At 42.3% G+C, this 22,470-nt stretch overlaps 1 protein-coding gene across 14 annotated transcripts in view; it reads right to left on the reverse strand.

Annotated features, from left to right (window-relative positions):
* Positions 1-2,370: 2,370 nt before the first annotated feature.
* Positions 2,371-22,470, reverse strand: part of adgrb2 (adhesion G protein-coupled receptor B2) — a 261,448-nt gene continuing 241,348 nt past the window's right edge. For 8 of the 14 annotated variants that reach the window (XM_084918731.1, XM_084918722.1, XM_084918723.1 and 5 more), the window contains 4 exons: positions 19,836-19,871; positions 17,729-17,842; positions 6,618-6,671; positions 2,371-2,980 (listed from right to left, as the gene is read on the reverse strand). In XM_084918731.1, the coding sequence (XP_084774857.1) occupies positions 2,804-2,980; positions 6,618-6,671; positions 17,729-17,842; positions 19,836-19,871 (381 nt within the window). In that variant the 3' untranslated portion in view covers positions 2,371-2,803. Of the gene's footprint in view, positions 2,981-6,617; positions 6,672-9,268; positions 9,321-17,728; positions 17,843-19,835; positions 19,872-22,470 lie in introns of all 14 variants that reach the window. The other 6 variants (XM_084918724.1, XM_084918732.1, XM_084918727.1 and 3 more) reach the window with 5 other exon arrangements.

The following is a 22,470-nucleotide window of genomic DNA, read 5'->3' on the forward strand; positions in this document are numbered from 1 at the left end:
GTAATAAACCAGCTGGAATGTTGGATGGTTGTAGCGGTCGGGTTAACACTGAAGCATCAGGGTGGATGGCGAAGGTGAACATGGAGGGGGGGGGTAAGTTGGCTTGAACATGGAGTTGAGTTGCAAATTTTCTCTCCTTAGCTTTGTACTTGTTTGTGTGGGTTGATTTTTGTAAGACTGACAGGAAGAAAAATTGAGATGGCATTCTGACCGGCATCTTCTCGTGGTTAAATATGCATCGCAGAAGAGGAAAACGTTGAAGTTTCGAAATGTTAAGACCCAAGATGAATATCTCAATCAGACAGGCAGCGTCTCACTTACCGTTTACTCCGAGAAGAAAACTTAAAAGCCATTCATCAACGCGCCTGAAGCTGTTCACGCCACAATAAACAGATCGGGGAGGGGGGCTGTATCAAAACGTCACATTGTGTGAAAATCAAACCTGACTATTTCTTTTCTGCTTGTGGGTTTCTGATGGGGGGGGGTCTACAAATGATGGGTTTCTCATGGACTCACATGGGGGCCTGGCAGACAGTCGCTCTGTTCTGTTGGACACACTGTGCAGTAGATCTGGAAAAGCAGAGCCTCCTCACAGAAGGTCAGGTGAATGTGACCTTAGCTCGGCAACTTGGGATCAAACCTATCTCGCTCCTCTGAGAGAGGGCGAGCTGTAGGTTTGCTTATCGGCTGATTAACTTGAAAGGTTAGGAGGGCCGCGCTCTTGTCTCACCATCTGCACTGTGCTGCTCTACTACCACATTAGGGATCTTTAAACAGATGGTTTGAGGGCTGCATTGGAAAATGTCAGGACAAATCGCCATCCCCGGATAATTACTGTTTTTGAGCGCTCCCCTTCCTCGGCATCTCTGCCTGCCTCTGGCTTTTTTTCTTTTTTGCTGTGTATATTTAGAACTTTCCTCCTCGGCTACCATTTTTCTTCGTTTCTTCACCCATAAGCTGTCTCTATTTTTTTTTTCTATCCACACTGTTAGATTAATGGCAGCTGCTTTGAACATAGACAGAAAAGTTATGGAGCTATCATTTGAATTCATCCTGCACTCTCTGACACTTTCTCTCTGCTGGTGTGTGGAGGACTGATGTGCTAATGTAGCAGCAGCAGAAAACTGGTCGTCCTTTTGTAACCGCTGAAGTACGGAGGTAGAATGTCAAGCAGAAAACATCACCATCGGCTCCTCTTCAGTCTGACACCTTGTAGCCTTATAACCTGTGATTCCCTCCCCGTCTTTCTGCGAGCGGGGAATTACATATCTCTGCTCTGCTGCTAGACTTCATGCCTTCTAGGAGCACGACACTGAGTGGGCAGAGTGAGCAACAGAGGAGCGGCGCTGTAAGCAAAGAAAGGCATGTTTGTAGAGCTCGTGATGAAGTCCTCGGATCGTGTGATGTCTCATTACTGGATTCAAAATCCTCCTCAGGTCATTTGAAGCTAACAGAGGTTTTTTGACTGGGGGAAACTGATCAATTCTTCACTCTAAAGCAGCACATTTCTCAGGATCTCAAAAGCATTCCTTGTAGGCAGAAGTGCCTGAGATATTCTTCTTTTCTGGCTTTACTACGACTGGTGATGGTTGAAATGGAGTCAGATATTTAAGTCTTATACTACTCTTCTCTTTAAGCAGCAGAGGGGAAAAGAAGGAGATGCACGAATCTGCATGATTCGCATCCTTTTTTGTTCCCTCTCTTGGGGGCAGTGGGCGGGGGATCTCACGTGGGGCACATTATGTCAGAAAGAAAACTCACATTTATGTGCTGTGTAACTGTTTACAGGAAATTAAAAAAAAATAGATATATAATAAGAATGAAAAAGCATCACAAGCACAAACCCAACCAAATTCTCCAAATGAATCGATTCTTTTTTCATCAATGGGACCATAGAACACAACTCTGTTGGTAGTTATTTGTTTCAGTCGTGTTATTTTTCCTGTAGGGGAGGACATTTGTTTTTTATTTTGGGGAACCAAACCATAAAAAAAATATACCGAGTGAAGGAATGTGATGTTAACACAAAGAGTGCGACAGGAACGGGTGAATAAAAGTGTTGAAATGAAACCTGAAAAACAGAAGAGAGGATGGCACATATCATCGAGAGGCTCTGTCCCCACCCTCCGCCCCCACCCGCCCCCACATTCCCTGTCCGTTCAAATAAGAAAAAAAGAAAAGAAAAAAGGAATAGATAAAGATTGACCAATTTGATTCTCAAGGGGAAAAGCAAATTGAGAACAGGGTGCCTTGGAAGGGAGGAGGAGGAGGGGAGGCTACCCAAGTGTGAGAAACCTCGGTGAGATCTTTTCCCCTTGCTATAAAACAAATATCTCCCACCCCCATCCCCACCTCAAAGTCATGAAACAATTGAAAGAGGTTATCTTTTTTTATCTTCTCCAGAATAAAATCAAGACAATTTCTCTGAAATAAGTTTTTCATAGTTTTTTTTTCATTTTTCTTTTAAAGTTCATTTAAAAATCTTCTCTTTTTTAATCAGTCACAGACATGTCAAGCCCCTGTTCTTTCTTTTCAATAGTCTTTGCGAAAATATAGAGTAGAACAGTCTTCTTTCCATGTCTGTCCGCTGCAGCAGTAAACATACACTATGGGATCCGACAGAGCACATCGCAGGAGATGGGGAGGCGGGGAGTAGTAGAGAGTGTGTGTGAGTGTGTGTGATCCTTGCAGAGAACTCGTGTACCTATGTATAGCTTTTCAGTAGTCCGGTGTCTCTGTGTGCATCTGCACCTCGGCACGAGAGAGCGTGTCTGTTTCAGTGGGTGTGTACGTCTGCGTGTCTTCACACTTCAGTCTGGAAGTCTCCCTCGGATGAGTCGGGGGTGTTAGCCGAGGACGAGTCCCAGTTTTTATTGTGCAGTTCCATCCGGTCCTTCTGCTCCCCGGGCACGATGGACAGCTCGGGGGTCATGGTCTTGAAGCTGTCCCAGGAGCTTTGGTCCTCTGGGGTTGACTTGTCCTAATGGAGAAGAGGGACAAAGAGAGGGGGCGGGAGGACGACCACGTTAGGAAAATTCTGAAAACGCTTTCATGCCGTCTGATGGAGAATTACATTTTACAAGATAATATTATCCCCGTATCTTTTCCTAATTACAGGCTACAACTAGCACTCATCTGCTTAGTTTAGTGTAAATAAAGAAAAGAGGAAAAAAAAAGGAGGAAAAGGAGGTTGATGACCAATGAGTGATAAGCAACATGCTTATCACTCATAAAAAGGTCTACCGAGTGTAATTTGTGCAAAAACTGAAGTGTAAATGTAATTTCACGAGAGAGATGTTTTAGCAGAGCACACACACCACCCTAGGAAGTTCGGTTTCATTTAACGACCAGAGCAATAACCGCGTTTCACGAGATATCAGAAGTGCAATATTTTTCAGCCTGTGTACCCGCTGTATCTGTGGGTAACACAGTCATCATGTAAAATAAATGATCGCTACCAGCACAGGGGAGCGCTGACGTTTGGTTTTACCGGCAAATAAAACGATTTCGATAATTAGACTGAACTGTTCAGTTGTTTACCGTCCATGTGATCTTGTAACCGCTCTCGTTCCTTGCCAAGTTGGACTTGTAGCGATTACTCTTGGCCAGTACCAATCACAGTCACCAAAATTCAAATGCTGGCATGCGATGCTTCTGCATATCACTGATGGATGTAATCTCACTGCTTGTTTCATTTTTTTCTCTCTTTTTTTTTTTTTGATATATGTGTATATCAACACGATAACAGCTTCTGGGGCTTCCTGGTGACAGGATTTACATTTTTCGTACTTTTTTTTCCTAAACTAACAAGCTCATGCCTTCTGCTTCTGGGTCTGTGATGCTCTGTTTTTCTCTCGCTGCCAATTATAGCATATTGGCTTATCTGTACATCCAATGTCTGAATTTGGATTTATGATTGTGGGACTGAGATCTGAGCTCATAAATCTGGCTATGATATTACATCACTGACCTTCAACAACTTCTCCCCCTGCCTTCATCTAGTCTTCATTCAGACTTCAAAGTAAAAAATACAGCAACAGAGATATATGACGAGTTTGCCAGTACAATGTTAGATAGACTCACCAGCAACTTTGTCAAGTACACCTGTTCAACTGCTCATAAACACAAATATCAAACCACACAATCACATGGCAGCTACTCAGCAATCCGAGACCATGTCTGCATGCCTAAATGCTATTAAGATTTTCCTGCAAAAAAATACTCAGGATTTACAGAAAACATTCCAAAAAAGAGAAAATATCCAGGAGCAAAGATGCCTTGTTGATACCAGAGGACACAGGAGAATGGTGAGGATCCTTTGAGTTGATAGGAAGGCAACAGTAACTCTCATAATTGCCCGTTACAAATGTGCAAAAGAGCCTTGCTGAATGCACATTATGTTGTGCACCTTGATGCAGATGGGGATACAGCAGCAGAAGCTCACTCCTGTTAGCTAACAACAGGAAACTGAGGCTACAGTTTGCATGTAATCACTAAAATTGGACAACAGAAGATTGGAAAATCGTTGCCAAGTCTGGATCGTTTCCTTGTCAATTTCTGCTTCTGATATTTGGACAGTCGGGTCAGAATTTGGTGTAAACAGCATGAAAGTATGAATCCATACTGCCCTGTATCATCTCACTGATCGTGGTGTAATATTGGAGGGGATATTTTGCATCACTGAAGCATCACAGTATATTTGAGTATAGTTGCTGACCGTGTCAGTCCCTTTATGAACACAGTGTACTCATCTTCTGATGGCTGCATCCAGCAGGATAACGCACCAGGTCACAAAGCTCAGATCATCTCAAACTGGCTTCTTCAACATGACAGTGAGTTCATTGTAGTCACTGGCCTTCACAGTCAGCAGATCTCAATCAATTAGAGCATCTTTGGGATGTGGTTGAACAGTAGATTCACATCATTGGTGTGTGCCTGACAGAGCAGATCTGCAGCAACTGTGTGATGCTATCATGTCAATATGGACCATCTCTGAGGAATGTTTCCAGCACCTTGTTGAATCTATGCTATGAAGAATCAAGGCAGTCCAGTCGGCAACACAGTATGTGCAAGGTGTACCTAATAAAGTGTCTGGTGAGCATAATTAAATCAAAGAAATACGAATAATAGGAATACGAAAATCAGGAAAATGTTTCAAAAAAATCCTGTAAAAACAATTCAATGGGAACATTTTATTTAGCCTGCAGGGAGTTTTGGAGACGGATACACCGCAACATTCAACAAATCATTTCTTAGCACTGCACTTACAGGGTTGTAACAGTGCACTAAATTAGCATTTCCATATGAACCTTGATTTCCAAGTTGTGGTATGGGTAAGTTGCACAGATAAGAAAAAACAAAAATATATATATATTTTTTGTCCATTTCAAGTCTCACTGTAAAGGTTCATGCACTGATTGTTGCATATTACCATCAACAGAAGACCGAGACATTTACTCTCAAGCGAAGATTAAGGAACGTGGACAAGATTTCAGTAGTTACCTATCAAAAATGCTACTTCTGGTCTTTTATTTGCAGAAATGGCACACATCTTCTGTCTCCTAACTCTCTAAACCAGAAATAAACTCACAAAAAGCATGAAAGCTTCTAAGCACGGGGTCTGTGATGGAAGCGTGCGGCCTGCAGATGAGCCCGCCATGCATGTAAAATACATGTCGGGGGATTAGCCAAAAAATGGAATTAGAGGAGGTGGCATTATTCATCAGATAAGGGCCATTATTCAAATTGGACTCGTTATCTCCCGGCAATCTCACACAGTGATTTCACAGACACAAACGGGGAAAGACACCAGGGATCGCTGGAACAAATGACTCTTGGTGGAGCAAAAACATACAAAGACAAAAGAACAAGGTGGACCACTTGTGATGCTTTCCACAGACACAATGAATCCAGCTGCTTTGTTTTTACTGAGCTGGAAATTCATCTTCTAAAATAATCATTCAGAAGATGAATATTTAAAGTATTTTCACTGGTCATCTTGAGAGTAGATGCCCGTCTGGACATATAATTGAGAAGAGAGAGAGCGCTACCGTTTCTGTTCTTCATCGCCACCTCCCAGTAGCTCTCTTGCAGCTTTCACTTTTTTGTTTTTGTTTTCCACAATCTTACCTTTGCTTTATTTCAGAAACTCCTCTGAAGTACTCACATATAACTCATTTTGAGTTATTCACACCCTCAGTCCCTGTCTGTCTCCACACACACACGCACACGCACGACTCATTGATCTGCAGTTGCACAGCACTCCCACCCCCCCTCGCAGTGTGTGTTGATCGTTGCTGAGGCGCTAGGGGGCAATATCTGCCTGATTATCATTCTCCCTGCGTCACAGCTTGACAGTTGGTAAAATGAATACAAAAGGCATAATCTAGGAGCCAATTTGCATGCTAAATGCTGGCGAAGGAACATTTTGTAATGCAGGACTGTGGGTAATGCTGCAGTTAAGCCCAACTTTATCCCTGGGAGACTAGGCTAACGCGATTGTGCTGCTACTGCGTGTCTACCCCTTCCCGTTAACCATCTCTGCCTGACTCCGTTCCCTCCTTGCCCTCGAGCCCCATCTCATCCCTCTCTCTTTGCCAGAAACCCCCTCTACTTACACTCGATGAGTTCTTTTCACCGCCGGCAGACGAAATGCTCCATCGCTTTTCCCTCTGTGGTGATGAAATGGGAGGGAGAAGACAAGGACGGGGTGAGAGGGAGAGAGAGAGAGAGGAGGACAGAGGAGGAGGGAGTGGGGTGAGGGGGAGGTGGGGGGTGAGGATCACAGTCACTGACAACTCTGCCCTGAAACAACAGCATTGTTCCCACACCTTCATCAGGTGAGCAGGCAGTTGTTGCTTTGAGCTTACACCTTACCCCTCGTCTCTCCCTGTCTCCATCTCTCTCACCAGCTCTCACGAAAAAAAAAAAAAAATATATATATATATATATATATATAACACACACACATCATGCACACATGGACAGAAACAGTGCAGACAGTGATCAATGTCAGCATGGTTACAGTTGAAATGTGTTGGAACAGCCTATATTTTCAATATCCTGATCCGTCAGTGCTTAGAGGTGAACTGTGAATGCGAGGACAGAGTGAAAGAAAAGACTACATGCTACACAGCTGACAGTAACTAACAGTAACTACGACTACTATATAAGGGATGCGAGTATGAGTATAATCTCATTCTTGAAGCCCTCCTGCACAGTGCTGGAGGGCTTTGAAGCTCATGTTTTTGGAATGATGTTGAAAGAAGATAACTAATCTGGTTATTAGTGCAAGGAAATGCTATCTTTGCTATCTGCATTATTGATTTTACACTGTAGGTGTTAACATAGCACATAAAAAAAGTTCAAGCTGGGCTATAAAGTGGACGCTGCTGACTCTGTATGTTCTGCCTTTGGCTCAAATACATAAACCGTGTTTCCCCGGCTGTAACGTTGCAATGTTATCCTTCTTTTTTTTTTTTAGTCCAAAAGCGTCTGGCATTGGAGTTCTCTTGGTTATTGTGCTGACAGATCAGCGGCTTCTTACAGCTATGTGTTTATGCCACGGTGGGCTTGAGGTGGGGACTCATTATTTGGACTCTAACTCCCAGCCCGCCTCAGGAACGGCCCCAGATTGATTCCCAGCAGCAGTTAATATCGAACATATTGACTCAAGCTTTTCTTTTTTATCCTACATAGTTTTAAGTTTCTGCAAAAAGTTTGCAAAACGCCCAATTCTATGTTCGTATTTATTCTTTTCTTTCTCTATAAAATAGTGAATTGCACAGCTTTCTTTCAGGGAGAGCTTCGCAGAGTTTGTGTGGGTGTTTGGAAGTGTGTCTTGATGTGTGTGACTAGATAAAAAGATGTAAAAATGGTGCTGCTATGTTAGATTAAAGAGTCTTCCCCTTTAATGTCAAAAAACGACTGTTAAGGAGTCAGATTTACTGTTTCTTTCTTCGATCATGTCAATATAAGCTGTGAGCAAAATCTTGTCTTGGGCATGTCCACACTTTTTCTAGCATGGTTGCTGTTTTCAGATCACTCCCAGGAAGTCCCATTATAATCATATTGAACTGTGATGCTGTTACGGCCCCTGATTTCCTGGATGTGACAGACTGTGATCGCACCATGGATCTCCAAATCTGCGCATAGAGCAAACAAATCCTATTTTAAACCACCCACAATTCTTATGGAGGATGATAACTGGTTATAACAGCTGGTTCTCCAGCACCAACCGTGCAGCTTTCATGTCTTGATGCACGCTCAATCATCCAGGTATGGAAATAGCACAAAGTGGATTCTGTTTATCTGGATGCAGCGTTTTCAGTGGGAGAAACTGAAAACTGAACTACCTTTGACATGAAGCCAACATTACAGAGACACAAGGGCAACTGGTCATAACGAGACTTCCGGGGAGCGCCCTAAAAACAGCAATCATGCTGAAAGTGGTCCAAAGTGCACAAGAAGACTTTGATATACCTTATTTATATGCGTCAAAAGCCACTAGAAAAGCCAAGCATATTAGGGTTTTGGCAAAAGGTTAAACTTAATGGACCATTTCTGAAGGCTGAATTTATGGCTCATTTTTCTTACATGCTTTAGTCATGATAATGAGTACCTTCATATTTCTGCCTTTCATCAATCAAAATGGCAATTTGCGATTTAACAACTACCCTTTAAAAGCCCAGTTTATGCACAATCAGTGCTCACAATTTTACCAAACAATACAGGTTTACATACCTTCGCAATTTAGCACACAAAAGCAACTCACCTGCAGCGCTCCACTGCTGTTTAATGAGGAATCATGGGGTCCCGAAATGTACTTTCCATTATAGTTTTGCAGATACAGCAGGGGAAAATTGAACTCATGTTGCTACTAGCACTGCAAGACCCCAAATACACCTTCTAACGCTGGGTAAATCAGTTGGAGCCAGAAAGCAGAAAATTTTGCCCTGCACTTAAAAGTTTCAGGCAAGCTATGAGGTAGAAAACGCTACAAGCTGCAAGCACAACAAAGCGAAGTGAAGAGAACACGTAGGGAGTCAGTGGGAGGGTACGCACTCAAACAACGCTACAGCATAAACATCTAAGGCCATCTCTAGAAGCCTCTGCTACAATGTTGGTGGATGAGGCCCACTCTCTGCCACTCAGAACCCCCCTCATTTGGACTGTGGAATTGGAAATTGTGTCTGAGTGTGGGTGAGCAATGTGGCAGGCTGTCTCTGGGAGATGACAGGTGGGTTGTGGGTAAGTGGGTTAACTTTACCTTTGTTGACTTGGATGCCCATGGTTCTGCTGACTGTCTGGCTACATTCAAACTGGGACATGACAACAAGCATGCAACACAAAGCCCAGTCAGCAAACAAAGGACATAAAACAGGAAGAAAAAAAAAAGAGAAATCAATAAAATGTTGTAGTAAGGCAAAGAAAAGACACTGAGAATTAGGTTCTTGACATGTGTGAATACATAAATAAACTCAAACTGTGACTGGACATGAAGAGAACTGAAATCACAGTTAAACGAGAACAAAATGAAAGTAACATCAAACAATGCAGGAGCAGATTGAGTGGATGCCAGAATACAACGGTCATTTGCATCTATCAGTGAGCTTCAGGGTCACTGAACCGGACCTTGCCTGTTTCAACATTTCTGTGTGTTTATTTCATTATATCATCAAGGTAATGACTGAATCTAGATAGCCTATTCACCACTGGCATAATATATTAGGTGGAGGGTCGGGAGGGGCAAAAATTGTCCATGCATAGCAGTCCTTGGCACCGTTTACCCCCTTAGCTGGGAAAGAATCTGTGTCACAAGTAATAAGGCCCTTCAAAGGAGCCAAATTTGGAGAATGTAGGGTAAATAAATTCCATTAGTGTAACACATTGCAAACAAACGAGCAATCAGACACAGGCTTGGTTTGCTGCTGCTGTCTGGGCCTCTGCAATCCAAGGCCACTGCTTCTATAGAGAAAACAGTTCCAACATGTGATTTGGACCTTTTCACCTCCCTTTAATTGGCCCAAGGACACTAAATGAGCTAAATTAGTATTGTGCCTGTTGGTGCACGAAGCCAGTGTAAGGCTTGTTCCGCCTGGACTACCCGTCCCCTCATTAGAAGCCACTGATAGAGCCAGTGTGCTAACGCTATACTTCGCCAAGCGCTTAGTTTTCATGGGCAATTTGTGTGGAAGGATGAAAACAGCTGATGAATTTATACTCGGCATGGAGAAGGGGAGGGGGAGGCAAGGAAATAATTAAAAACAAGCTAATGAGAGGAATTAATTATTCAATTAATGCCTCAAACGTGACACCCAGGGCTGAGTTTAGAGGGAGGAATGGGAAAATGAGGGAGACAGCGAGAGGGAAAATGTCAAGCTGCGAGGACGAATAGAGGGGAGAATGAGATATGAAGAGGAAGAAGAGGGGAGGACTTGCTTTATTGCTGGAATGTGAAATTGAAACTCCTTAGCTTAATGCCGGCAAATTGACTATCGAGACCTACGGGGTTTGCAAGTGCAGGCAAATTGCCCTGACTGAGTCAACAAAAATTGGCTTCTTTGTCATTTAAAATTATACATCTTCATTTTACGTGAAACATTCCCGGAGCTTGCACATTACCCTGGCTAAATTTCCCTACAGTGGCCTCAAAACCTTGCTGGAATATCAATAAATATCACTAAGACAGCACCCAAGTCTCACCTCACTGTAATGGAGAAGGCTAATGGAGTATCCTCCTAGACAGACTATGCACCAATATGCTTCCATGTGTAGCCTAACAGACAAGGATTTCATCGTGTAATTCTCACACATCCCTACAGCCATTTCAGGCTGAATTGCTACATGCTTTCATAATCGAAAATTTGCCGTTCCTGCTCTGATCTAGCATCAGTAAAAAAATTAAAAAAAAATAAAAAACAAAGCAAGGCTTGTTTTCTCTCTGTCTCTGTCGCTTGCCTCTCCTTTTTCCTTCCCGCTGCGTTCTGCGTAAGTCCTCGCTGTCTATCAGGAGAGGGAAGCCAATCCACGCTTCATTTAATCAAGAACACAGCAGACGATGGGATGGAAATATAACCCATCTGAGAGCTAAAAAATACATCAGCCAAGTCATTATGCAGTGGAAGCGCTCTTTCTCACACTCACACACCCACCGTCTATCCCACACACAGCGAGGCACAACACTGCATCATTGGGCACTGCATGCAAATTTGTGTTATGACCTTCTGAACTCTGTGGAATGGATAGAAAATGACAGGCTAACTCCACAGTGACAGAGGCCAAGAAGCTGTTCTAAATCTAAACATTAGTGTAGACACTAATGCTAATACATACTGCGTTACACGCTCTCTGTCTTTTAGTAACCCCACTGACTCCATTTGTATCCTGCCTCGTTTGTGGAATGCACAATGAAACTACACTCCATCCATCTGCTAGCCATATGGCCCCAGTCAGAGCATCTACTGTACTTAAAACAGAGTAGGATTTGAATTTGTTTTCATCATTAGCATTAATGTGAAGGCCCACTTTCTGTCCACTTCAGCAGAGTGTAACACAAGTGTTATCACTGCAGATATCATTCTCATATGTGGGCAGATGACTTTGTAACTGTACAGAATAACCACTTGATTCCTGGTCAGTAACTGCTGTTCTTGGGTCAACAAAGCAAAATAACAGCTAACAATTTAAGACTAACTTGTACAACTCTCAAACCCAGTTCTCAGTTGCTATGTGTCTGCATTAAACAACGCATCAAAGAAGTAAGAGGAATACAATATACTGCCCTTAGTATTCACTCGTCGGCCTTTATACACATACAAATTTGAGTGACATACAATTCTTAATCCATTGGGTTTAATATGATATCAGCTCAGAATAGCTTCAACTATTCTAGGGAGGCTTTCTTCAAGGTTTAGGCATTTTTTCTGGGAATTTTTGACACAAATGTTAGAGAGAAGTCCTGGCCTCCAGTCTCCACTCTAATTAATCCCAAAGCTTTTCTATCGGGTTGAGGTCAGGACTCTCTGAGGGCCAGTCAGGTTCTTCTACACCAAACTCGCTTATCCATGTCTTTATAGACCTTTGTGCTCTCGTATGCAGTCATTTTGGAACACAAAGGGACTATTCCCAAACTGTTCCCACAAAGTTGGGAGCACGAGATTGTCCAAAATGTCTTGGTATGCTGAACCATTAAGAGTTCCTTTTCACTGGGACTGAAGCCCAACTCCTTAAAAACAACCCCACACCATACCAAACACCCCTTCCACCAAACTTTACACTTGGCACAGAGCAGTCAGACAAGTACCGTTCTCCTGACATCCACCAAACCCAGACCTGTCCATTGGATTATCAGATAGAGCATGATTCGCCACTCCATAGAACATTTTTTCACTGCTCTAGAGTCCTGTGGCGCCATCCTGTGTGCTTTCTGATGGTTTGGACTGCGCTTGTTGATGCAAGGCTTGGATGCAGCTGCTTGGCCATGGAAACCTATTCCATGAAGCTCTCTATGACTCTGCATCCACTCACCTGGCTCTGTGATTTAACCTGGCCTACCACTTCTTAGATGAGTTCCTAATTATTTCCATTTCCTTAGAGCAGGGGTCTTGAACTCCAGGCCTCGATGGCCGGTGTCCTGCAGGTTTTAGATGTGTCCTTGATCAAACACAGCAGATTTAAACATGTCTTGAAGTTCTCCAGAAGGCCTGGTAATGAACTAATCATTTGATTCAGGCGTGTTTACCCAGGGTGAGATCTAAAACCTGCAGGACACCGGCCCTCGAGGCCTGGAGTTCGAGACCCCTGCCTTAGAGTAACCAATTTTTTCACAAATGCTTGTAGAAGCAGCCTGTATGCTTAGGTGCTTGACTTTACACCGTGGCCATGGAAGTGATTGGAACACTTATATTCAATAATTTGGATGGTTGAGTGAATACTTTTGGCAATATAGTGCATATGCTTGTGTTAGGCTGAAAAAGACATTAGGAGTGTTTCTGATGAGTTTTTTAGGAGAATATGCAACACAGAGCCAAATTTAAATTTATTTTCAGACTGCGGGAATATGTCTGCTAGCTTCAGAACAGATAGACAAGGTGATCTTCAGCATGGAGGTTAATGGGGACTCTTGCAGTAGTCTGTCTGGCTTCTACTTCTTTCTAGTCACATATTTCCTATCCTTTTCAGTCTATTAAGTAGAATGCTTATTCAGCCTCTGGACAGACATCTGGTAAATATAAGGATTACCAGATACCAGGTAGCACAGATTTAACAAGAATATGGCTGTATGAAATTGGAAGAAAAAGGAGAGACAAGAAAAGCAAAATGAGGAGTTTGAAGTGTGTTGATTCTATCTGTGAGGGTACATGTAATGCCTAAGACCACTGTAAGCCCACTGCACTTACATGGAAAATTGGATAAGATGTGAAAGCAAAAAAAAAGTGTCTGTGTCTCTTTGTGTTTCTGATATCCACTCATCTCCCCAACACAGCCAACACAGAGCTCCTACCTGAAGAGAGCAAAATGAATCAGGTCTCTTCTGACCCCTTTTGCAATATTTTTGAGTTTTTCATCAGCACACATAAAAGTGCATAGCATTTAGTCCTTTTTAGTGCATGAGTTTATGAACATAATATCATGGTTTATGAGGTGGTTATAAATCATTTTGGATGGGCTGTTGTCTTTACAGACTGGTTTATTATGTGGTTATGGTGTTTAGATCGTAAGATTTAACTCAGGCACTGAAAATGGACACACCTTTTTTTCACAACATAAAAACATTACAAAATCAGGATATTAAGAAAAAAAGTTCACTCATGAACATCCAGTCCTGTATCACACCACTATACAAGTCCTGGACATCCGTCCATATAAAGTCGCTCCAGATTTAGAGTTTCAATATGAAACTGCAAAGGGCTTAATGAAGGAGAAGGAATTAGCATTCATTACCTGAACGCTGAGGCATGAGGGTGTACGCGACGATGCACAGAACTGTTACACCACACCATACCACTGGGAAGGGGGGTTCAGTATAATATTAAGGTTCATCAAATACAGATACTTCACAATGAGGAAGCACCGACAGGTGGAAAATGAGCAGCTACAGGTAGTATAGTTTGACACCGTTTGTTTTACTGTAATTACACATGATAAATTATTGCAGACCTGCAGCTAGTACCATGGTTGCTAAGTTTAATTCCTCCTTTAATTACTGTGTATGGACATGCTAACAGATCTGCTGTTAACATTCTTGTATTTTCTCAAAAAGTGGTACAAAAGATTTGCACAAAAGTATGCATTTCATTCCTGCTCTCAGATTAATTTGTAATTAGCTGTTTAAACTAGTCAAGTAACCTTCACATTTACTATCTAAATTAAACTAGATAATTAACTTGCCAACTTCGTTAGCTCTTTTAAACTCCTGTCTTGGGTTGGAACATTTCAGGTTTTAAAAGGAGAATATTTATGGGCACTGAATGTGCACTTTATGAAAACCTACAAGCTACATGTCCCAGAAAAAGGCTGGGTGTGTAAAATCTTTAGCATCATTGTAATACAGGTATTCCTACTATTCTCACCATGATAATAATGAATGTGTAATTTGTCACATTTTATTTTTAATGCTTCTGCAGGTGCAACGCTTTATTACTATGACATACTCCAACAGCGTTCAGGTTCATAAACCTGGTTCATAAACCTGAACTCTTACGCCTTCAAGGACAGCTTGTTCAGTGTTTCCTTTTATTGTTTTAGGCAATGCTCAGATACAGTATATACCAAGCTATCTTCTGTAATACAGTGGACAAATGGAAGGTCATCCATTCGCACTACTTATCAACATGTAATTTCATGAACATGTTATTTCATGAAATAATTTCCCCCAGGGATCAATAAAGTATTCTGATTCTGATGTAAAGAAATCCAAAGCCTGACTAACCCAGTCACAGCTGATAAACTGCAATTGAACAATTATTCTGGGGGGAGGAATTCAACCAGCAGACGCTTCAATGTGAAATGCACAAATGACTGTATGAAAACACAGTTTCAGGACAAAAGGTGGCAAACTATGAGGTACAAACTGTAGCATGTAGGTACATTGCCTACTTTAGCAGCATTAGAGGGGCTTTACACCACAAGGTTTATGTTGTTTTAGCACGTCTTACTTTGACTTTCTTTGTAAACCAGGGATGCTCTGCGAACTAGAGATGGCTCAGTGTTGTGCCTCGGTGGAGGGGGAGGGGGGACCTGTTGTGGGCGAACACCAGCCATGGTAGTTAGAAGGGCAACAGGGGTATTTAGGGTTCCGTTTAAAGCACTGTTTTATGATAACATTATGTAGGCAACTGGACCGAGGGGTTGCGATGAACTGGCCGACCTCCTTTATCATTAAAAAGGTGAGACACTCAATAGAGCCTGTCCTTAAGTGACAAAGTCAATTGGCCATATGAAGTTAAAGGTGAATTTCAACTTCCACGGTACTTTGATTGTCCATCCGTGAGGAGATATCCTCGCGAAATGCCATTTTGTTTGCAATTAAATCACTCATGTAGGATATGTGAAAATCACTGTCACTCTGTCACACGCTGTAGAAGGGAGGTTATTAAAGTAATTATGAAACGATTATATCATTACTCATGCAGCAATTGTCTCCTAAACACAGTTTATGTGCTCCAAACACAGGCAGTGCATCACAGTGATCTCAAAACATAAAACGGATAAACACACAAACAAGAAGGAACAAGTGGACACACACACACACACAGAAACAAGTTATGGCCACATCCACACACAGAGAGGCATGCTGCCACACACGTAGGCTCTCTGATACGTGAGTGTATGAACGTGCACATCCGCTCGCACAGACTAGCACAAACCCCTCTCATCTCCATAATTACTGTATAGTCAGCATGTCCGTGTCTGGGGGTGACTCTCAAAGTGAGATGTTGACAATAGCAGAGCCGAATTCAAGCTGGGGCCTGTCAAAGACCTGACGCTGATAACATTATCCGTGTAATTATTCGCAGTTAAGTGAACGGCCTACTTACTTTTAACATAATGGAATTGGAGGATTGAGCCGTACCGGTGCTGTCCTTTCACATCATAACTCGTGTGACGTCATTAACCAGGAGGAAATACGCGCTCCGATTTGACTTAATTATTTTAAACACGGCCCGTCTATTACTCGTGGCTGCTCTCTCGCTTCTTTTAACGTTTCGGGCATAATCTCAAAGCACACCTGAGCTCCCTCTGAAGCACATTAGCATGCTACGGCGCAACTGTTGTTAAGAGCCACAGACTTCTAATATATGGCTCGCTCTTTTGCGAGCGCCTGCCATTTTTCTTCTCCTCCATAAAGTAGTTGCTTGGCATGAGGGAACGTGGAGTCAGCCAGCGCTTCTGAAAATCTTGATCAAGACGCAGAGCAAATGAGGAGTGAAGTAAAAGGCCGCTGCTCTGGCAATGGGAAACTGCAACATGTTTCCCTCTGTGTGTGTGTGTCTTCACAGCATGGGGAATATGAGAGATGTCAGACTAGCCTCTGTTCCTCCTCTGGCGGTGTAAATTAGATGTGAAACCAGCATACCATCGATGCCAGGGGAAAGTACACCTATCAAGGTTGGCTAACTCATCATGGCTCCACGCACTAAAGCGCAGCAGATGAGTGGAATGCAGGCGTGTACGCGTGTGTTTAAATCTTAATGAAAGTAGCCCTCTGAAGGTCAGCGCGGAGCACGCGGGGGACTCTTTCGTCTGCTGCTAATGATGTATTAATGATTCAAGGAGGCGTCTTTGTCTCATGCGCATAGGTGCCCACCCAGGCACCCCCCATGGACACACACCTCGTGGCCTGTGCAGGCACACACACACACACACACACACACACACACACACAGACACACACTTAAAAGAACATTTCCATACAGCACAAAGAAAATTAAACGGACACATTAGCCGGTTCGACACAGGCACAGACGAAACCATTTGTGCGTATGGACAGATGTGCTGTTGTTGTTTCTTTTTCTTTTATTTTCCCTTTCCAGTTTCACAGGTATTAAAACTGCAGCATTCGGATTTCATTAATCCGCTCTGATTGATTACCCCTCTGCTAAAAGCTCATGCGATCAACTCATTTGATAGGCTCTTAATAAGGCACCGAGCACAAGTGAAAATAAATGAGGTTCAGGCCAATTACATCAGGTACAAAAGTAATTTACAGTATGAAAGATGGAACAGAATGTGCCTCTAAAGAAATATTTATAAGGCAGTTAATGCTCAGTTCTTCGGGACTGTGATAATAAGTGTAACAATGAATTAATCAAACGGCAATGAAAACACTGTATACAGTATTCACATTGCATTTAGATTTCCTTGTTAGCGCAAACAATGTTTTCCCATTTCTAAGACAGCAATTTGCCATGAAAAAAGGAAACCATAATGAATACAGCTGCTTTTAAATCTACCTCATGTTTGTAAATGAGTGGGAGCTTTGCTCTGAATTTTTATGCCTATAATTGGCTGAAAGCTGCATTTACGAATAAATACAATGTCGCCACCACAGCGCTGATAATATTTAGTCATTGTTGACCACTTCCTTTGAAGCTAGTTATTGCGTCCCAGAAATGGCACGGAATGGGGGGTGTGGGGCGTTGGGGGTTTAAGTATTGTATAGGATAGGAGGTGGAGGTGCACGGGTGCAGTGGGTTCCCATCCTGCCTCGGGGCAATGATCTTACCTTGAATGTGGACATGGCTGGGTCCCTGCTATACCTGTCTATGGTGTGGAACTTGGACGAGTGGTTGAGCTCATGGTACAGCTCAGAATGTCTTTTGCGAGTGTGCATCACTTTCTGGAAGGGAAGAAAGGAAGGGACAGCAGAAATGAAGCAAATAGAAACAAACCAAAAAAAAAAAAAAAAAGAATGAAGGGAGGGAGAGCCGTGTAGGGACAGGCAGGGGGAATGAAAATGGGTAAAATGCTGAGGGACTGCAGTGATGCCAGCCATGAAAAGGGGGGTTAGAGCGAGACACTGTCGATCGATTGCTGGCTCATGCTCATCCATTATCCACTTCCTCTGTCTTTAAGAATTTGGCAACTGTGAGTGCTGCAGAAGCGAGTCCTTTACATGAATATCTGGTGAAAATGAGTGACAAAAATGCCATTGTCACAGCCTGGTTCTTGCTAACTGGTGATCCTGTTAAATCAGGATTTCTTTTTTCTCAAACTCATTAAAAATCTAACAGATGGGCTAGAATTTAACTCTTACCCTCACTGAAATTATATTTGTCAAAAAACTGCCATCCCTGTGTTCCGAATGTGGCTGTCCCGAAGGGAGTTAAACCCGGATCTGTAATTCTCTGACAGCGAACTGCATTTGTCAGTGCCACTGCTGTCTCTCCGTGCTAATGGGCAGTGCTGGAGCTGCTCGGCGGTAGCTAATCGTCAAAGCAGCTTGTGAGGTTGAAAGTGACACAGGGGCAGGATGCCAGCACTCACACCCGCACACTTACTGGCCAGTTGGCGCTTAGCACTGGCTCCAATTACTTCAGAGTGGGTACTCTCATCTCTGCTCAGTTAGAAGGTGCTACTATCTCCTTGACTTCTTCTACAGTTTTAGGTTTTCAAGAATCTCAAATGTAACATACAAAATAAAGAACAATCAACAGCGGTGCATTAAAGAAAAGGTTGGAAGTAAGGTTGCACAAACAGAGCTTAAGGGCAATTTTAAGCTAAGTTCGTCAATGGACCTAGGCTCGTCCAGCTAGGCCAGTTTGTCATTCTGTCATTCTTGAAGTCAAATACTAAAGAGTATAAACTTAAGAGTATAAGGTATCACTTTCCCTGAAACACATAATTAGATTTCTAATTTGTTTAAGTATTCAGTATATTCTTAAAAAAGAAGTTTGCTTTTGACAGTCTAAAGGGATGAGCCAACTCTATCAATGGAGGAAAAAAAACATGGTTGAAAATGGATTTACCTTTCATTAACTCATAGAAGTGTATACTTTGCTGTTTTAGTGGTTCTTCTGTCTCTTTCTCAAAAATCAATAGTTGGTGAGAAAAGGGTTGCTTTCAAGGAGAGCCAGTTTCCTTGTTCATGCAGAAGCCACAGATGACTCCAGATAAATAGGCCAGATAAGTAAAATGATCAGCTGTAATCAGTGTTAGTAGCTTGTCCTCACTCATACCCTTTACGTTTAAATGATATGTGTCCATGGCGGGAGGTGAATGTCCAGTCTCTGCATTGGCCAATACTCAAAGGAGTTCACAGGGAGGGCAGCAGTGTTACGAGATGGCTTGTATTTTATTGCATAGAGACTGGCGATTCACGGGACACTCGAGTCATTTTTAACACAAACATACTCACAGACACTGCCAAACCATCTCGTTCCAACAGATATAACCAGCAAACCAACTGCGGCCACATACGGTACGTGTCAACCCAGGACGGAATTACTAGTTTTTATCCAGACACAAGAAGCATTTTACTTTTGCTGTTTCTTCAACCAGGACCCCAAAAAAAAGACATGACAAACTCATTGGATTTAACTGTGCATGTCGTTTGGAAGGTTTGGTTTCCAGATTCAAATAACACATCCGCTTGTTCATAAAGGCGGACTGTAGGTAGGGACGGCTTGACTGGCCAATGTTGGAGAAACAGCATACTATGTAAGATAAGTCTGAAACAAGTCACTGATCTGAGAGCAAGGGAGACACAGGAGCGAGGGAAGGGGTTTAGCAATGCTTTTTTTTTACTCCTCTAGGCGTTACTCAAGTCCTGGCAGAAGCACAAGAAAGCAGAGACAGGCTGATGACAGGGGGGATGAGGTCCGAGATCTTACCTCGAAGTCCAGTTCAGAGTACCGTACTCTTTTCCTCTGGAAGAGGAGGGGGGCAGGGGGAGAGAAGAAAGCATCAATGACCACCCCTCGACCACCACAGAATTCTCTTGATCTCAGTGTCTTTGTGGATCTTTCAGTGCCATTGTTCAGTAACAAGAGGACAGCTAATATTCACCGGCTGCCCAACATGATACAGACATTTATTTACAAATGTCATGGAAAAAAAGGCAAATTGTTCAGCCTATTTCAATGTAATGAGATTAGTGGAGTGGAATAACCCAGAATTACAATGAAATATAATTTCTTGGCTCACATACCCTCAAATACAATCGCTACAGCCTTGGTGTAAATCATCTTCTCTGCTATTTTTGGAGAATTTGTTGAAGACATCCAGATTAAAAAAGCTGCCACAAACATGTGAGGGATGTGTTTCATCCTCTAATCTTGTTTGGACCCCACCGCTCTCATCTTAAATGCTTCTTTAGCTATAGTGAGTGGCACACAAGCCGGCAATTTAACAGCTGCAGACATTTCCAACTCATCTGGCCCCGACATTGCACTGAATTACATTCCATCTCTGACTTCCTCTCTGGCTCTCACTGTCTGCCAGATTTGCATTTGGCAGGGAGAGGAGCTGCTCTCTACAGTTAGTTAAAAGCAGTATTCATTCTTTGATAGGGCAGAGTTGCTGATCTGATGCTACGGCGGCCAAGGTTTTTAAAACGGAGAGAAATGCAAACAGATAGAGAGGCAAGTTTCTCCCGGGATGTCCTATTGCCTTTGAGAATTCAACCATTCCCTCTTTTATTATCGTGGAATCCTTACCTTAAACAGAGAAATTCCATGATTGAATTAGCTTTGCAATATGGCAGGCATGCAACATGCATATACGTGTGCAGTATATTGCATGTTTTGATGGAAACCCACAGAAAGCAATAGCTAACTCACTCACACAAAAATCATATGGGATTCTGTCCTCCTACACTTTGCTGTTCAGATGGCACAGTGGTGCTGCGGTGTTGTTCGTTTGAACTCGCTGGTTTCGATAGCACGATTATTGGATAATATGCTTAGTGAGTCATTTTCACACTCTGATATACATCACTTGGAGTTTAAACATACAAGCTTCTGAATCAACAGTACATTTGACACCCTAAGTACTTTTTCACAATCTTTCCACGACACATCTTCCTGTTGCAATTGGAAAGTAAAACACGGATTTAATCCTGAGAGGCACTCTCTGACATCCATCTCCGAATCAAACATATCCTAACAGGGTGAAATTGTAGCAGTAAATTACATCCGGTTTTTCTTCAGAGTTTTTTTTTTCTTCTTTTTTCCATATTCATGAGTGGACTCGTTACTCATCTGACAGTGATTTTTTATGAGTCTTAATGACTCATCCTTAAAGTCCTTTGCCCCGAGTGAAGTATTTTCACTTTTTGAGTGAAAATGTTGCTTCCATCTCTTTAATCAACCTTCAGCAGTCAGCAAGATGCCATTAAGAGAAGATCTAAAGTGTGTATTTGTGTATGTGACTATGTAAAGTATGTCAGTGAGTGTTTGCAAAAATTAAGGTGGACTGAAAGACATTCACCAGGGAATTTTTTTTACTCTGATCCTGTCAGTCTTGGTCCATCTGCTGCAAAACCCTGTACCATTAGGAAGTGGAGGGGGGTATCACACACATATAAAAATCACTCATACAGAGACACTAAACTAATATGAAGCTGTCTGTCATTATGAGAATAACTCATTTCAATGGTCATCCTCTCAAAGAGCAGCTATAAATACTACTCATCTGAAAATAGCAGCTGTTATAGCCAGAGATGGGCAGTAACGCGTAACGCGTTACTGTAATCTGATTACTTTTTTCAAGTAACGAGTAAAGTAAGGGATTACTATTGCAAAAACGGTAATTAGATTACCGTTACTTTCCTGTAGGAACGCTGCGTTACTGCGTTACTAAAACCGTGATTTTTTGCCAGAATGTCTCATGACAGTGACATAAGCGAGTGCGACTTTCGTGACAATAGCTGTGTGCAGATTAACAATGGATCATATATCGAGTGCGGGAGAGAGGGTGTGTGCGTGCAGCGTTTAAAGCGTGGAAGTACTGACCTTATTTTGAGTTTGATTCCATAAAAAGTGACAAAAACATTAACGTCTGTTGTGCGTGGGAAGAAAACTTCTTTTTACAGCGAAAAAAAACCCTAAACAAGCACCGAGTGCATAACGACATAATGGGAAATTCACAGAGAAGCTGCCGTATCCTTCCACTGACCGCTGCGGCACACCTGCACCAGGGTAAACCTCCGTCTGCCCTACTCCTGCTTTACAGGTGAAAATAGAGCAACAGGACCGCTGAGTCTTTGATTTTATTTATTTTCTGCTGTGTTTTACTTGCATCTATTTGAAAGACTGAGTGTAAACACAAAAAAAATATTTTATTTTATGTGCTGGAATGTGCAGAAAATAGGTTTAAATGTTAAACTAATTTCTTCAAGTCAGAGAATGTTGCATACAATTAAATTTTTGCTTGATGCATAAAGTTAAAAGATTAAAACTGATAAAACAAGTTAAAAAAAAGAGACTTTTCCATTTGATTACATTTTGTATGATGGATTATGCAGAA

Source organism: Perissodus microlepis, chromosome 22 (assembly GCF_051167445.1).
Source record: "Perissodus microlepis isolate ML-2025 ecotype Zambia chromosome 22, ASM5116744v1, whole genome shotgun sequence".
In the NCBI taxonomy this organism is placed as follows: Eukaryota; Metazoa; Chordata; class Actinopteri; order Cichliformes; family Cichlidae; genus Perissodus; species Perissodus microlepis.